This window comes from Carex rostrata, chromosome 2 (genome assembly GCF_964058835.1).
Source record: "Carex rostrata chromosome 2, lpCarRost1.2, whole genome shotgun sequence".
Lineage (NCBI taxonomy): Eukaryota > Viridiplantae > Streptophyta > Magnoliopsida > Poales > Cyperaceae > Carex > Carex rostrata.
This window is the reverse complement of record NC_135919.1, coordinates 2,655,260-2,672,774: the sequence shown is the minus strand read 5'-3', so window position 1 is coordinate 2,672,774 and position 17,515 is coordinate 2,655,260. Positions and strand designations below refer to the sequence as shown.

Genomic DNA, 17,515 nt, shown 5'->3' with positions numbered 1-17,515 from the left:
TATGTTAACCAGAGGTACAAAGTTGGACCAAAAAAATAATTTTTTTTTCTCCAGACTCTAATAAAAAAAAAAAAAAAAAAAAAAAAAAAAAATTTAAAATTCGGCCCGCGGATATTATCCGCGCTCGGGACCAAAAAAATTTTTTTTTTTTTTTTTTTTTTTTTTTCGGGGCGCGAATTTTATCCGCGCCCCGGAATAAAAATTCCGGAGCGCGGATAAAATCCGCGGTTGGGGTATTTTTATAAATTTTGTTGAAATTTGGATATTTTAATTTAATTTATTTATTAAATGGGTATTTTTAAAAAAATCGGTCTCCATTGCATCTACGTTAGGAGAGGGTCCCAGCTCCCAAGTCCCAACTGATAGTCATCAGTCAATAAATTCAATGTTCCCTTTGTTATACGTAATCTGATAACAATCTCTCTTCTCTGTTCCTCCTCGGCACTTGGGGAACCAAATTCTCAAAAAATGGCTCTCTACCTCCTTAAATTCTTCCCATCTATACTACTCTTACTTGTTTATAATTATAGCGGAACCGCTCATGCTCTGCTTCAAAATCAACGTCCTTACTGCTCTGTTAATACCTCAGATACTACCTTTAAGAACAATCTCCACAGCCTTCTCACGTCCATAGCCACCGTTGCCCAATCAAATGGCGGCTACTTCAACGACACGGTTGGAACAAGCGCTGATCAAATCTATGGCCTCGGCATGTGCTATGCCAGTGCAAACCTCACCACATGCAACAATTGCCTCAGTACAGCTGCTTCTAAAATCATTGACGATTGCCCTTACAGCAAAGACGCCGGTACCTGGTAATGAATAAACTACTTCATTCATTTTCTTACATTTATATAAATGGGCTCCGGGCTTTCAAGTAAAAAAGTTAAAAACATGAACTGGTCGGTCCTTGTTACAGGCTTATAGCTGGTACTGAGTTTTTCTATCTCCTTTTAATTATTTAATTAATTTAAAAAATTGAATTGATCAATGCCTTTACTTTCAAACATCGTCCCTAAATTAATTGCTTTTTAACATTGATACTTCGTTTCGGCCATCTTCTGTAGTTAATTTTACAGCTTTCTTATTTAAGGGCTAGGTTGTTCTAACTTAGTCCGAAACTGTGTACATATAACTTTTTCTTATTCAATATATTATTGGCGATAATTTGTCGCTAACCTTCAAAAAAAAAAAAAAACATTGATACTTAGTTGATTTCATGACAGTCCGGTATATAGAACATCGATGCTACATTAGTTTTTTACCACAAAACTTTGATACATTGGTACATCTACATTAAATGGATACCAGTTTGTCATAAAAATATCGATATATCGATGTCAAAACTATTGAAGCGTCAATGTTTTGGACACGTACTGGGTTTGTAAACTGAACTAAACAAATAGAAGCAAAAAAAAATTGGTTTATTTCATTCGACCAGATTAAATTTATCCTACAAGATTTTCCCTAAAAAAAGGGAAAAAAGAAAGGAAACGATGCTCTTCTCTCCCTCTCTCACTTGACTTTCAAAGGAGAAATTTACAATAAAAAATGAATGGTTAAAATACAAAGAATCGGTCTAAATTGGGAGAAAAAGTTGACTAAATTGGAGGTATAGTGAGGAAAATCGTCATTTAATTGTCTTGTTGCTGTCCAATCTCAATCTATAATTAAGAAGCAGCATTTATTCAGCAGAGACCACTGCTAATTTATGCACAATATTTTTTTTGTTTTGAAGGACATTAAAACGTTGTCGTTTCCATTAATAAAGAATTAAAAAGAGTATTTACATCATTATGCGCAATATTATAAGAGTTTTTTAATTTTCTAGTTATACAGAATATATATAATTACAAGATGATTAAATGGTTGTACCGAAATAACACAAGACTCCGTACATTTTTTAAAACACAAAATACAAAATTAAACATAAGATGCAAAATTAAATACATTTTTTTGGTATACATGCTAATTAAGGGTCAGATAAGAGTCACCACATATAACATTAGTTTTGGTTTACCGTAAATGCATGCAGGCTGGAATCAGGACCATGTTTTATTCGCTACTCGAATGAGAATTTTTTCGGTGTGGCAAACACTACTTCATACTATATTTACTCTTCTGAGAACTATACAGAGCGTGAACTCTTTGGCAATGCATTATTGACAGCGCGGGACGCATTATTTGACATTCTAATTGCTAATGTATCAGCAAATATGGTGGCCACAGGGCAACAAAGTGTGAATGGAATTGATAAATTGTATGGGCTGTTGCAGTGTACAAGGGATTTAAATTATCAGGAGTGCTACAAATGCTTGAGCTCACTCATCAGTGAGCTACAACCGCCATCTCTGCTCGCATATACTGTAGGTTTGCGGTACTTCGGGTTTTCTTGCTATGTGAATTACGAGATGTTTCCTATCATGGAACAGGAAGGTATATCACTCCGGACTTAAAACTACACTGAAATGTTCAAAACATCCCAGATAATACATCTTACATTATTTAACTGACTTGAGGGCCTCCATTGGATTTGGTTGGTGAGAAATTAACAGCAAATGTAAGCCAAAATATATATATGTACAGTTCAATGAATGAATAGGAGCAAAATTCATTGATGATCCATTCTATTGAGAATATTGATGCAAAAGGAACGTGATATTCAATAGATCTCAGAAGATATTCACCATTGATCATAATCCAAACACAAAGGCAACAGAGGCAACCGACAGCTAGCTTCTATCAATAATTACCCAGCCATATTTTATACCATACTTAACATTTTGTAATTAGGAAATATAGCAACGGCTACTAGATGACAAGGGCCTATAAATAGACTTGTAATATTCAGAGCATATATACAAAAAAAGCTTTCATTCATTACTTCCTTCTCAAATTTTATTACAGTTTACAATATTTCTATTAATTCATAAGACTATTCATAACAATATATGTATTATTTTTCAATGACCTTCTTCTGTCCCCGTAGGCATACCTTCTGACACAAGTCCTGCCCAGGAGAATGCTGTCCCGGTAGTTGAACCAGGTACAAATCCTGTCTCTGTATCTGCGGGTGTGTTCACCAAACTGTAATTATTCCTAAAAATTGAAACAATTTCAATATCAAACTACTTTTGTACATAGTCCGATGTCGGACTATCTTGTTACATGATCCAATATATATCAAACTATTTTGTTACAGGAGTAGAATGTGAGGTCTGGGATGGATACAAACATTAAAACTCCTGAGGTTTAACCAAGAAGTGCTTTGTAGTTATTAGAATACACGCACTATATTTACCTCTAAGCTCTGTTTACAATGTTTTGGTATACATATTTTTGCCTTTTTTTTCTCGAACTTTCTGCTAAATTTTTTTTTATAAGAGGACAGAAGAGACAGGTGGGAATTTCTTTTGCATTTTCTTATGAGTTGATGCTGGTGGATTTCAGGAAAAATAAGTTAGGATATAAATCTGCTGTTATTCCAAAGGGATCACAGGACCCTGTTATTCCTATCACAACCGTTTAAAGTTTTTAATGCATGAATCCCAAGGTAAAAAGTTTTTCATGCCCAATTCTTGACAAAGGTCAACGGCAGATTTAAAATCTCATGGTAAAAAGTATTTCGAATAACAACAGATTTATTTCCCATTAGTTATAGATTAAGTCTGTCTTGTGCTGCAGTGCTATATATACCTAATGTTAATGATTTAAAATCACACAGATTGTTGTTCTTATATTGGTGTATCAAAAAATTTTAAACTGACAAAAATATATATATATGTGTGAAATGAATGAATTTTGATGGTCTATTTGTAAAAAATAATAAAACTAACTATTGTATTAGTATTATTCATCCGCTACCCTATTGTTACCCAATAATTTTAACGGTAATAGTAGGTTAAGGTCAATTCTTAATGGATAAGGGTAGAAACGGGTTTATTCTTAATAGGTATGTGTATGAAAATGCTTCCACTCGAACCGTATCATACCCATTGACGCCCCTAACTCATATTGTAACAAGATATGTTACATATCTTTGCTGTTTCTCTGTCTCACAGCAGAAAAATTACAGCCATTGAGTTGGGATCACTGGCTCAGATAATCAGCACCATGCATGATTGACCCTAATTAAATGATCTGTCCATCGATCCAATCCAAATTCGCAAATCCAAACTCACCTGACAAATCTTGAAAAGTCAAACATGCTAACTCGATCAAACTTAAACCTGAAAGGATCAGCATTGGAAGACCAGAATCCCTAATTGACCTTTTATAAAGAACATACTTAGTTGACCCTATCTGATATGTTCCTGAAATGTTCCATTTCTGCAACACTACCAGTATCTACATTTGTGGTACTTAATCAAATCATTTTATCATTATAGAGCAAAGAGCAAAACTTGCTTAAAAAAAATTGACCTACTTAGTAGAATTTCAAAGAGATACCATAACGCAGAACTAATCCCAACATAAACACCTGATCCAAAATGTTATGGCATGTGTTCACCTTAATCTGACTGGCCCGTTCTACTCTGGAATAATCCAAGCTCTACCTACTTACAACTTGAAAGTGAACTAACCTGAATTCAACTTGATGAACATTTGCTACCTAGTATCCACTCTTTGAATGTGTTTATCCATCAGTTCATTGCAAATGTTGAATCTTTTTCTTCAGTCCTCATCTATGCAAAATTGCAACAGATAAGTAAACAATTGTTATGTGTTGATTATTTCAATCTCACAAATTTCTTCAGGAGGAAGGAGCAGGCGCCTCATTATCATCATCAGTGTATCAGTGGCATTGCTTATAATTGTCTGCTTCATCATCTTTCTGTTAATCAGAAAAATGAGATATGCAGGTTAATTTTGTTCTTTATACAATTGAACAGTACTTGTCAACATGTACATTTGGATGAAAACTTAGCTAACACTTTATATCTTCTTTAATGATTTAGAAACCGAGATTTCTCAAGAAGAAAAAATGCTCACAACTAACAATGAAGCACTGGATCTATGGAGCAGAGAAAGAAGTTCAGATTTTCCACTATTTGATTTCAATCAAATAGCTGATGCTACAGGTAACTTCTCATTAGACAATAAACTCGGCGAAGGTGGATTTGGACCCGTCTATAAGGTGTTATCTATTTCCTTCAGCCTCCATTCTTCTTTCCTTTTTATATTTCTTATTTATGCTAATTATTATCTTTTTAAGAGAAAGAAAAGCCATCAGTATAATGTGGCCATTAAAGTAAAGGAAGACAGTAAAAGAACCTGACAAAATTTTAAATGCATGAAAATACTTTATGATGAGATTCAAAGAAGAATTAGGTTTTATAGTGATTCAAAGTTCTTTTTCTAGGGGGTGCTACAAGATGGTCTTGAGATAGCTGTCAAGAGGCTTTCTTCATATTCAGGTCAAGGTCTAGTTGAATTTAAAAATGAAATCCAGCTTATCGCAAAGTTGCAACACAGAAACTTAGTCCGACTGGTCGGGTGGTGCATCCAAGGAGTGGAGAAAATATTGATTTATGAGTTTATGCCCAACAAGAGCTTAGACTATTTCATTTTCGGTACGTCTCTAGAGACCTATTATGAAAGGATTTTTGTAATATTATATCCATTTTTCTATATGTTTCCATAAATTACAGTACTAGTTCCATTTTACAAAACTCATTTCTATATAGAAAAGTTTGTTTTTTTTTTCTTAGTACTTGCTGAGTCATCTGTAATATATCACCGGGGTTGTTTTTTTTTTTTTTTTTAGGAAAAATAAGGGTCAAGCCCATATTCCATTGATAATTGCGGTTACAGAGTTTGTGTCCACTATTTTGAAAAGAAAAATGCTCAAGACAATTGAGCTTATAAAGAATATATAAGATGAAAACATAGCCAACCAAAAGAATACAGAATATGGTTCTTTCATTGCTCAATTTGGAGACTTGTATTATATCATCAGCTCCATGTGCCTTTCTCTTCGTACCAGTAATGATTTGTATCAGTCTGTTACAGTTTTTTCTCTCCTACTTCGTTAAGCAATTTTACCAGTGATACTTCTCTTCCCTGACACATGGTAGCCTTCCATGCTCACATGGGTTGTAAGTTATCAAACTAATTTTTAATCATGTAGTAATCTGAATTGGGAGGCCTCTCAGATCACAAGATTTCTCTCTCTTCCATTCTAAGAACCTATTCACCAAATAGTTGCTTTATTATAAAAGTAAACAGTTCAATATTTGACTCCTTATGTTTAAAATTTTAATTAAAAACTAACAATTCAAGACCAATACAAAGGTTAATCCAACTCCTTTGTTTATATATTTGTTGTATCACAGATAAAACAAGAGGAGAACTTGTAAATTGGGAAAGGCGTTTTGAGATAATTGAAGGCATTGCTCAAGGACTCTTATATCTGCACAAACACTCGAGGCTAAGAATTGTTCATAGAGATCTGAAAGCAAGCAACATTCTCTTGGACTCTGAAATGAATCCGAAGATATCAGATTTCGGATTGGCTAGGATTTTTAGCACAAAAGAGCTCCAAGCAAATACCAACAGGGTAGTTGGGACTTAGTGAGTATAGCGTCATATGCAAAATAAAAATTTGATAAATTTATTTTATTGTAAACAAAGAGCATAGTTCAAGTAGAAAACAAATCTACTCAAATTAGAAATTTTATTAATTTAAATAATGATGATCTATAACACCGTGTTGTTTTCTTCTTGTTCTTTTATCAGTGGTTACATGGCTCCAGAGTATGCATCCGAGGGTCTTTTCTCAATCAAAACAGATGTATTTAGTTTTGGTGTGCTGCTTCTGGAGATTGTAAGCAGCAAAAGGAATACAAGTTTTCACCAATACGGAGACTTTCTCAACCTACTTGGATATGTAATGAAACATATATATATCCACAAACTCTTAATTATACAATCATATATATGTTACAAATTAACTTAAAAGTGAATTCCTTTTCTGAACTTTAATTTAATGTTGGTACTCGGTATTGATATTCTTCTTTTGTTTTTCTTTTTTCAGGCTTGGGATAGATGGAAAGGAGGAAACATTGCAGAGCTAATTTCTCCTGTATTAACTGAAGTTCCTTATAGACAGATAGAGAGATGCATTCATGTGGCATTACTGTGTGTACAAGAGAATCCAGCCGATCGACCTACCATGTCTGATGTGATCGTGTTTCTTACCACTGCAAGTATAATTCTACCGGATCCCAAGCAGCCAGCATACTTCAATGTAAGAGTAACAGAGAAAGGAGTACTGGAATCATGCTCAATAAATGATGTCACCTTGACCAACCCAGAAGGTAGGTAATTCTGCAATACCTATTAGCTTAGTTAGGTAATTAATTTTTAAATTTTACGTGTTCATATGCACTTAATCTCATTTTTGTTTGTATATGAATGAGATCAATGTTAATTCAGCATATAAATTTGAAGTGTTGGAGCTTCAATTCTAAATTCTAGTTATGATGCTTGTACGATTGTTCAGTTAATTAGGTGTCAACGATATGATCATAATTGATAGCAAATTAAGTGAGTATTTTTTGGAATTTGTTTACTATTTTGTTAGATAGGTACAAAATTATTTTTTTTTAAATGATTCTGGACCATCCAAAACAATGATTGAGTACCTATCTAAAATAATAGTAAAAAAATTTCATGAAATCTAAAATTGGGTTTTCAAACACATTTTAATATGGAGATCATGTGATCTATACTATCGCTTGATTTATATTTTTCATTTGTATTTTAGTATGTTGTGTTCTAAATTATATAATGTTACTTTTTAATTCTAAAAATAATTATGACAATTTGGCATGTTGTGTTCTAAATTATATAATGATATTTTTTAATTCTAAATATTATCAGTCATATATTTTATGTTTACACAATAGTGATATATCACCAACGTTTAAGAATACGTAAGATTAAACTAACATCTATAATTTTTTAATTTTAAATTATTCTATAATTAAAAAAAACTTGCTAATTGTTATCGAATACATGAGGCAAAATATGAAAATTAAAAGATTCAACTAATTCTATCATATAACTTTAAACCACAACAAAACAAAAACATATTGTATCATCTTATCCTGAAATAAACAACCCATTTCATAATAATTTTAACCCACAACCAAACATGGGCTTTATCAGTTGGTTACATGAAATAACTTAAATCTCAATTGATCTATGCTGTTATAACAAAACTAATATAAATTGGATTAAACAACAACGAAAGGAGCCACAATCTCATAAATAGGGAAACTTGCAACCAGAAAAAAGAAGACAAAACGGAAAAATATCAATGAGACTTGGCAAAAATAGCAACTTCCTCTGCAGGTTTACCTGTCATAAAGCATTTCTTGTCGCCTTCAGGCTGCTCAAAAGGAAAGCATCGTAGTGTCGCACTGGTCTCCTTTTTCACCTTCAGCTCCTCAGCAGCACTGGAAAACAAATTTAATATTTTACTGATAATTAATTGCATTTTTTGATAGCGAAAAACTACTCAAAAGTTAATAAAATCATCCCTATCATTGTGCCAGAGCATGTTGTCATGGGTCAGAAGGAAAAATAAAATGTACAGTTAGTTTTTAATCATAAAATTTTGCATCCGAACGTTGAATATGTAATCTGTAACTTCAACAAATAAAGATATGTAAAGCTATTGGCTGCTAATGGCTTGCACCAAAAAACAATTCATGCAACCTGTAAAGCTATTCCTAGTTCAAAAGATATGTGCTCACTTAAAAAAAAATAAAACGGCCTTATTATAACTAATTCATACCTGGCTGACCAAGGGCCTCTTGCCCACTTTCCTTGAGCAATTGCCTCCTTCAGCTCTCCGTACGAGCTAACATCTACTATGTTACTGCAACACAAAAGTGAAAATTAAGAGCATGCACAATGTATGCATATACTGAGTAAAATTATTATAACGATTAATTGTCAGGTGTAAAAAAAGCACATATATAGAACCAGAAAAGTGAAATTTAATTACAGTGATTATATACCTATCTCGGAATGATATGGCCCTTTGCAAAAGCACATCTTGAATTTCTTCTAATCTTGACTTCACATAATTCACTAGAGTAGAAGCCTCCATAGAAACCCCAAATTCCTTACCTGCTTTTCCTGGTACATTTCTTCTAGAAACTACCACGCTCTTGTTGGTCACATCATGCGGTCCGATTTCAAGCCTTAAAGGTACTCCCTGCAAAATATAGAACGGTAACCAAAAGAATTAATTGTATATGCCAACAATTAATGGTGTAGTACTGACAAATATCAAACTCCATCCCTTTGTTCTTTCTTTTCTGTTTTTGTATCATTTGTTTTTTTCTAATTAAATTTTATTACTTGTGTGTAAGTAACTATTGAAACTCATTTTGTTACTGAATTTCCACAAATTCATGCTCGGATGTAGAAGCATGGCACAGTTCATCTTAAGTGCGGCCAAATACAAAGCTCTTAACAATGTTCAAATTAAAATATAATGGGGAAATTAAACATAACAAATTGCTTACTTTCATCTCCCAAAAGTTGAATTTCCAACCAGGTGTTTCCTGATCCCATTTATCTAACTCGACTCGAATACCTGCTTCAGTCAAAATATTCTCAACAGTTGTTGCTGCCTCTAAAAGTGATGTTTCCTCATAACTCTTATTCCAAATCGGCACGATTACCACCTACATGAATCACAGACGAAACTAAAATCAAGTCACAATATATACAATAATTACCAAATCACTAAATAAATTTAAAGAAAAACAATGAATCAATACCCCAATGGACCATCAAATCTATGTTATATACTTGTCACAACAAACAGGATCATAATGAGAGAAAAGTTGCATTTTTGTAATACTTGTAAAACAAATATATGACCATTTATAATCTATTGAGCTTATTGTATATAATATGTAAATGAAAAATGCTGACCAATAGGCAATAGCATCTTCACTGTCAGCAAGGGAAATACAAATTCCGATTAAAATTACTTGTATAGGAGCAATTCTTGGAGGAAGCATGAGACCGGTATCATCTCCATGTGTCATGATAATGCCACCAATAAGGCGACTGCTGACTGCCGATGAAGTCTGCCAAACATGTTCCATATCTCCATTTTTTTTCATGAACTGCAAAATGAATAAAAACAATGACTAAGTTTCCTTTCTCCCCTCCTCTTTCCAGCTTATAGGAACCTTTTTTTTTATTGGACTAGTTTCATTTATGCTCTCATATATATAACGTCAACATATCATCTAAACCCATAGTAGCAAAGAAAACAGATAGCTCAGTTTCACCAAATGCTAAAGAAAACATTCTTCCTTCCCACAGTAGTAAAGAATAAAGATAACGAGGGTGCGTTTATATTAGATAGATTTCAAGTTTTATGATAGCGTGTATAATACTACTTGTGTTCTACAGGGGATTATGTTATCTTTACTTTTGCAGGGGCATGAAGTTTCCTTTTGTAGGCACTGAGGTAGATATAATTAATTGTGATCAACCAAATGAAACAATTTCATATGATAAAAGGCCAAAAAATATGACCCGAGTCTTGAAGGGACGAGAGAACTTCTGTCCAAGGTTATGACTTGTGCCAGACTGCAATGCTCTCTTGTCACCCATCATAGCCTCAATAGTGTATGTACAGGTGGCACCAGCAAAAGTCTCTTGTTCTGATTTTCTACCAGTAATAACTGGTAGTGCGATTTGCTCATATGCAAAATCCTTATATAAATTAATCATTTGCAATGCCTGTGTGAGATTGAAAACAAAAGAAAAAACTAAACAAGTAACTTATTTGAAATAATGAAAACATAACTCATTAGTAAGATAGTGAATACAAGAAATAAAATAAAAAGAAAATCAAACCTTCTTCTCGGCCTCCTCAAAGGTTGCATGGGCTGTGTGATTCTCTTGCCACAGAAATTCTAGATTTCGCAAAAACGGCTTCGTTCTCTTCTCCCACCTTGTGACATTAACCCACTGGAACAATATACTTGAATATAATTACTGAGCACAATGAAGGCAGAAACATAGAAACCTTACAAATTGAGGAGAGAGAATAACCTGATTAATCATGAGAGGAAGGTCACGGTAACTGTGTATCCATCGATTAAAGTAGTAACTTACAATGGTCTCACTTGTTGGCCTCACCTGTCAGACACAAACTGCTATTGTGGGGAAATAACCTCAAAATTTAATTGTCAACGTCTTTTAACTCTTCATGTATACAGAATTCTTTTTTTTTTTTTTTAAAGGTGAAGAAGGAGACATACGTACCGCAAGAGGTTCGTCAAGCTCTTTTCCTCCCCCTCTAGTAACTATGGCAAGCTCAGGCTTGAAGCCCTCAATATGACTGGCTTCCTTCTCTATAAATTTGATTGGAATTAACTGAAAACAAAGGCATCATAAAATTCGAAGTTATATGATTATTATGCAATGATGTCTGACCACTTAATTAATTTTATAAGCACATTCAGTTATCTACTTGAACCAGACCCAAGGTATCCATTTGGTACACTTACCACCACTTAATGGAAGTAAAGCTCAAGAGCTAATATAGATATAGTACATCCAATCAGAAAAAGAAAGCTCAATATCCGCGTGTGTTCGTTTCAAGATTCTTGCTGATCTAACATGCACAAATTTTGAATTAATTCGGACTGTAGAGGAATCTTTTAAATTCAAATTGAAGTCAGACGGATATTTTATGTTTTGTAATAAAAGGGTAAAATTGGTATTTTTATGAATTTAAATGGTGTTTTAATATAAAAGACAATAAAATTGATAAATATGTGAGTTTTTGAAGTTTAGAGGTGAAAACACGTAATTTTAAAATTTAGAGGGAAGAATATGTAATTTTGAAATTTTTTGAGTGGTATACGTGAAATTCCACAAAAAACATGGACATGTTGAAGGTTGAAATGGTTCAAGATCATAAAAGAGAGGAGATAAAGCACACTGCACACCTGAGGCAGATACATGTTTCTGTGTCTAATCTTCTTGAATTTCACATTCAAATAATTCTACAAACCAAAGAAAAATCACCATTAAGAGCATAATTTTAGGTTTCTTTCAATTCATCAAAGATCAAAAATTTCCACCATATCGTTGCTTCTGATCAGAGATCATCTCTTCTCCATTAAATTAGATAGGCTATATATATATATCTACCTGAATTGCTTCCCAAATTTCGTATCCGTAAGGTTCAAAAATCATAGTGCCTTTGACAGGCCCATCATCTGTTAGTTCAGCTTTATCGATCACATCCTGAAACCACGCGTTAAAATCCACCGACCGGGGAGTCACGGCGAACTCCGGCAACGACGGCGAAGTTGAGATCTTTCCAGCGAACTCTGGCAACGACGGCGAAGTTGAGACCTTCCCGCGGACTCCGAAGAGAGGCGGTAGGCGGCGGCGCGGGGAGAACGTCGGAGAGAGAGCGATCGGAGGCGGCGGACAGCTGGCAACATTGGACGGAATTCTTTTAAAAACCAAAAAAAAAAAATTACTAATAAACAAACTCGATTAATTTTATTTTTACAAAAAATTTAAGTCTGGACACCAAACATTTTTTTTTTCTGTATCAATTTTTCACAATTTTTAGAAAATTAATTTTTTCTTTGTACCGAATTAGCAGTTGGACTCATTTCTGATTTTTCCAATTTTAACTAAAACCCTTTCCAAATATTGAACTTTTTATTACATAAATTGCAAAATTAAAGATGAACGGAAAATTATTAATATAGCAAAAACAAACTACAAAATTAAGTTGTTGAAAATCGAAGCCTCGCTGCTGAACGAAGTGGCACAAATGGCCTAAATAATTAAACAAAACAAATGTAATCATATGCTGAAAAGAATATAAATACACAAACAATGTAATGTAAAGGAAACAATAAGACAAGCATAAACAGGAACACCTTCCTCAAGAGGAGCAACAAAATGATTTTTCACAAACAGATGCTAACATTGATATGTTTTAAATGATCTTATATTGTTGTAAGTTTAATTTATAGTCACAACTAAATTTTATGTTTAGAAGTTTGTCAGTAACAATCAAATTTGTAGAGACAATCACATTTTCATTTTTATGTTGTTCCAGTTTTAATTGCTTCAACATTTATTAATTAATGATTTAATTTATATCTTGTTTTTATGTTATTTCAATTTTAATTATAGTTTCCGATCTCAATTTTGTACGTTTTAAATCCCATGTTCCAAACATATTAAAATATTTAAGCAATTAACAAATAAAAATTCTCAAAACATATTCAAACAATCAAAACATCAACAACAACAACAAAAAGTACGCTGAAAAAACAAAAATAAAAACTTTTCCGCTAAATTATTCAAAGGAAAGCAGATTTCCGTATCTGCCAAATAATTCAGCAGAAAAGCAAAAAATTTCTAGTGAATAATTTGGTGTATTGGTTATTTTCTGAATTTTCTTGAAAATGTGTGTATAATCCAAAATGTGAAATATTTTTTGGGTATTAATAAAAATTTCGGCAGCAGCAACTTGTTAATTGATGAAATTGTTAATTTCTCAAACAGATTCTTATCCCAAAAATATGTTCCATATATAATTTAATAGCTAAAAAAAATTGATTCGATGCAAATAGGAAGTATTGCAATCATAACAAGTTATTGGCACCGTTATCCTAAACCCTAAACCCTAAAACCATCTTCAATTCCCATCGAATTTGAATTACTCCTCTTTTAGTAAACCGAAGAGTGACAAATTGGATTTCTCATCGAGTGAATCCATTGCAGGAGAAAGAAGAGAGCTCCTTACTGTTGCAGTACTTCAGACCTGTATTATGTTTTAAAAAATCATACTTTGTTTTAGCTCCAAAATTTAAATTAAAAAAGATGGATAATTAAGTATTCAATCAGAAAAAAATCTATAAACAAATTGAATATTTTGATATTGGACTAACAATGCATGATACAAGGAAAAGTATTGAATTTTAGGTTTATTAATCTAGACTCGGGAATTCTCTTCTCAAGTAGCCTTCATAATCAATGTGATTTTATGTGAGGTACTTGTTACTTGCTGGAACTAGGTTCAGGCCTCGACCAATTAACCAATTATTTCTACTAAATCAAAGGCCTGTTTTGTAAATCAATTCCTTCCATTTGTCAACAGTACTGACTCGTTGATTTTAGTTTATGGAAGAACTGTCATACTGGCACCCTTTGCTAGTGCCATTCACATGTTCACAGGTACATATAAACACTTTACTCTGCTGTTTAGAATCTGGTACACTAGTCAGTAGTAATCTTTACTGGTAATCAGTGGTAATATGCCTAGCAGAGCCATTAAATACCAATTAAAACAGACAAAGGTAACTTCACCAAGAAGTTGGTAAAGAAAAGGAAAAGAAGAAAAATAAGAATTACCACTTTTTTTACCAGTAGAGGGATAGAAAGTTTTGCCGTTTCTTTTTCATCTTTCTACAGAGCCTGGAGCCTGAAGCGCAGAGACAGGTTTCTTGGTAGACCAACATATCAGTGCTAGAAAAAGAAGCTAAAAAAAACATCCTTTGCATTTTAGTATCAGTCTGTTAACACACTGAAAAAGCTCGCAAAGAGCACGCTCATAGAGCATACATCTGACTTCGACATTTAATTGATTTGCTCATCACAATAAATCCTCTCATTTTATGTGTACTTATAATCCTGTCATTTTGGCAGGTAAATGCTCATCATTTTTCTTCAGAAGCAAAGCAAATACAATACCTTTTTTTCTTTATGTACAAACAAACATTTTATATCAAAGAATTTTATAATTACCTTCAGCAAACAATCCAGGAATTAAACACTAGATTCTCATTCTTTCTTTGAAATCTCTATATCCATTTATAAGTAATCTAAGGGCTCAAAATAGAAAATTATACTTCAACTGTTTCTATTAACATCATACTGTTTTATAATTTTATATATACCATGAATTTAGTCGGATGCCATATGCCTACTGCGCATCATCTGTCATAAGTTTCAAAGGAACGGGTTAGGATGCATGCATGCATGCCAGCTTACTGTCTATTGGCAGTCACAGTTCAGTTTACACATCTTGAAGTAATTTTAATGCCCATCCTCTCTTGTTATCTAAGCCAGCCATGTGCACAATAAAGTCTCCATCCGAATATGCTCCTAAGGGGAAAAAAAATAAAAAGGTTACTTCATATTAAAAAAAACAATTGTCAGGTTAGTTTCAAATCTCAACCATAGTAACAAGATTTGCTGACTTTTTGCAAATGAAAATAATTAATCAGGCAGTCTGCAGCTGGTTCAATTGAAAAAAAAAAACAATTGTGGCTAAGGATCTTTATAAGAATCAATCAAACAATAAAAGGAGACAAGGAAACTAAAGCGACAGCACATAAACCACACATGCAGGTAGGGATGTAAAAAAGTCCCGCCGTAACCACATCCGTCATGGCACGGCACAGTTCCGTCACGGCACAGCACACGGACTGATCTGGTCACAACACACGAACTGGTCCAGTCCCGGCACGGCACGAAGATCGTTAGATCTTGATCGAATGATGAATCTTGAATAAACTAACTTGAATAGCGAACAAAACAGATAAATGTGATCAAACGTGACAAATGTGACCAGTCGCGTTTGGACACGAAACGTGTGGTCACAACGTGACTAACGTGCCATGATCATTCACGTGCCGTGATTGTCCCTCCAAATTTGGTCACGGCACGAATTTACATCCCTACATGCAGATATATCCTGGTAGGGGCACATCCATCCTGTATCTACATGCACTCCTTGTAATTACAAATCACAAAAGAAATTACTAAAGTTAAATAGATACCTTGCCAAGTCTTCCAGGGAGAGATGAGCAGATGGTACGACTTCCAGGACGGGTACCAAGGATAAGAATTAAACAAACATTGCATTGGTGAAATGAGAACATGGAGTTGTAATTCCTCTTGGGGAAGATGATCTATTAGGTGACTCAGAGCGGCATTGTCACCGCTCTTTGTTGAACCAAATTGCACGAAAGAAGTTTGATTCCACCACTTTTCTAGAAATCTCTGACTCCAATCTGATTTGCGTACAAAGAAGACCCCTTGAAAGAACAATACAACAATTATAAGTGACCAGCATGTATATATGAAACAAATCTTGGAAATGTAAAACAAAAACTGGGATCTATAAACATGGAATGATCACTACCCAAGTACATAAATTTCTTCTTTGGAGACTGAGAAAATGAAAATGAAACAACAAATTCCCTATCAGATACTAACAACTGAGTTGAAAAGGGGCACTGTGATTTCAATTTAAGTCAATTTAAGATGAATATATGAGATTTACCAGAATTCACCCCATTGAGATCCTCTGTCACAACAAGATCAGGGCTTGATTGGATATCACCATGTCCAATAAGTCCAAACAATATACTCTCCTACAAGAAAACCTGACAAGTGAGAACAACTTCCAAATGAATTTTTTTTCTAAAATTCACTGGTGCAAATGTTGTGCATATTCTTTATTCAAAATAGGAAATATTTAAATATTTAATTGTCTTGCCTATCTAGAACTTACCAGTGATACATCTGAGTTTGTGATCACAGTATCCTAATAACAAAGGAATAAACTGTTAATTAGAAGAACATTACAAAAACAAAGAAAATGAGAATCACTTCATAGAAAGAAGAATGAATTACTCACTGCGTCATTCCAAAATACCCAGTCGTAAAACCTCAGACTCGATTGAACGGCCAGTACTTTACTCCAGTTAGGTGGACGGCTACGATCAACCAAATTTGTAGCATCAACAAAACCATAACCCATTCTCTCGGCGTACCTCCTTTTGTTTCCCCACACGGCGTTCTTCACCCCGACAAACGACCGCCTCTTCCAACCACCAGGGTAGTAGATCTCAGACTCCTTGGACTCGTCGGAGAGAGTTACAATAGCGATTTTAGAACGGGGAAATGAAGATAATAGGGAAGTGGGAGGTAAAGGAGGAGAGCAACAGCGACCGAGGGAGTTAGCGCGGCGGAGTATGGAGGATGCTAAGTGGAGGATGAGGAGGGAGAGGAAGAGTAAGAAGGAGAGGTAGAGAAAGGGACGGAGGTGGCGGCGCTTCGCGATGGTGCGGCGGAGAGAGCATCGAACGGGGAGGCGCGGAGGCATTGGGTTTTGATTCGTTGTAGAGCCACGGAGTGGTCACTGGCGCAGACACTAAATCTACTGGAATTTTTGGAAATAAATCTTCTGTTATTCACAAGGAATAACAGGAAGCTGTTATTCCCATCTGAACTGTTCGAATTTTCCATGCTCGAATCTCAACAAATATCAACGGTTCCAAAAAGCTGTTATCCGATCTCAACTGTTCGAATTTTCCATGCTCGAATCTAAATTAATATTAACGGTTGGGATTATAATAACAGGTTTCTGTTATTAATTGGAATAACAGCAGATTTATTTCCCTTTTTTACGATAAATGGACGTCTC

At 34.1% G+C, this 17,515-nt stretch overlaps 3 protein-coding genes across 4 annotated transcripts; 1 reads left to right on the top strand and 2 right to left on the bottom strand.

Annotated features, from left to right (window-relative positions):
- The first annotated feature begins 393 nt into the window (after positions 1–393).
- Positions 394–7,555, top strand: LOC144568872 (cysteine-rich receptor-like protein kinase 10). The gene is made up of 9 exons (XM_078319225.1): positions 394–815; positions 2,036–2,436; positions 2,990–3,046; positions 4,758–4,862; positions 4,959–5,137; positions 5,363–5,573; positions 6,336–6,573; positions 6,739–6,889; positions 7,037–7,555. The coding sequence occupies exons 1-9, from the start codon at positions 469–471 to the stop codon at positions 7,325–7,327; spliced, it is 1,980 nt and encodes a 659-aa protein (XP_078175351.1). The 5' UTR covers positions 394–468; the 3' UTR covers positions 7,328–7,555.
- Positions 7,556–8,120: 565 nt separating this feature from the next.
- LOC144550691 (proline--tRNA ligase, chloroplastic/mitochondrial-like) lies at positions 8,121–13,798 on the bottom strand. The gene is made up of 12 exons (XM_078298667.1): positions 13,743–13,798; positions 12,202–12,511; positions 11,997–12,053; positions 11,308–11,418; positions 11,095–11,181; positions 10,897–11,010; positions 10,573–10,779; positions 10,017–10,154; positions 9,543–9,704; positions 9,030–9,229; positions 8,804–8,887; positions 8,121–8,462 (listed from the first exon to the last, which is right to left on the bottom strand). The coding sequence occupies exons 1-12, from the start codon at positions 13,796–13,798 to the stop codon at positions 8,321–8,323; spliced, it is 1,668 nt and encodes a 555-aa protein (XP_078154793.1). The 3' UTR covers positions 8,121–8,320.
- Positions 13,606–17,220, bottom strand: LOC144568850 (alpha-1,2-galactosyltransferase gmh3-like). Of its 2 annotated transcripts, XR_013515776.1 has the most exons (7): positions 16,727–17,220; positions 16,601–16,633; positions 16,370–16,460; positions 15,864–16,121; positions 15,050–15,186; positions 14,434–14,921; positions 13,606–13,843 (listed from the first exon to the last, which is right to left on the bottom strand). XR_013515776.1 is itself a non-coding variant. In XM_078319224.1 (5 exons), exons 1-5 carry the CDS (start codon positions 17,192–17,194, stop codon positions 15,098–15,100), a joined length of 939 nt encoding a protein of 312 aa, XP_078175350.1. In that variant the 5' UTR covers positions 17,195–17,220; the 3' UTR covers positions 15,048–15,097. The 2 variants fall into 2 exon arrangements, 1 of the variants encoding a protein (XP_078175350.1); XM_078319224.1 differs by lacking the exons at positions 13,606–13,843; positions 14,434–14,921 and having other exon boundaries at positions 15,048–15,186.
- Between the last annotated feature and the right edge of the window lie 295 nt (positions 17,221–17,515).

Coding starts and splice junctions, on each gene's coding strand:
- LOC144568872 (XM_078319225.1), top strand. CDS start 469: ATGGCTCTCTACCTCCTTAAATTCTTCCCATCTATACTACTCTTACTT. Junction 5,138..5,362: donor GATTTGGACCCGTCTATAAG/GTGTTATCTATT, acceptor TTCTTTTTCTAG/GGGGTGCTACAAGATGGTCT. Junction 5,574..6,335: donor CTTAGACTATTTCATTTTCG/GTACGTCTCTAG, acceptor GTTGTATCACAG/ATAAAACAAGAGGAGAACTT.
- LOC144550691 (XM_078298667.1), bottom strand. CDS start 13,798: ATGGATTCACTCGATGAGAAATCCAATTTGTCACTCTTCGGTTTACTA. Junction 10,780..10,896: donor TTGAGGAGGCCGAGAAGAAG/GTTTGATTTTCT, acceptor AATCTCACACAG/GCATTGCAAATGATTAATTT. Junction 10,155..10,572: donor CTCGTCCCTTCAAGACTCGG/GTCATATTTTTT, acceptor TTCATTTTGCAG/TTCATGAAAAAAAATGGAGA.
- LOC144568850 (XM_078319224.1), bottom strand. CDS start 17,194: ATGCCTCCGCGCCTCCCCGTTCGATGCTCTCTCCGCCGCACCATCGCG. Junction 16,634..16,726: donor GGGTATTTTGGAATGACGCA/GTGAGTAATTCA, acceptor CTTTGTTATTAG/GATACTGTGATCACAAACTC. Junction 16,461..16,600: donor CAAACTCAGATGTATCACTG/GTAAGTTCTAGA, acceptor GTTTTCTTGTAG/GAGAGTATATTGTTTGGACT.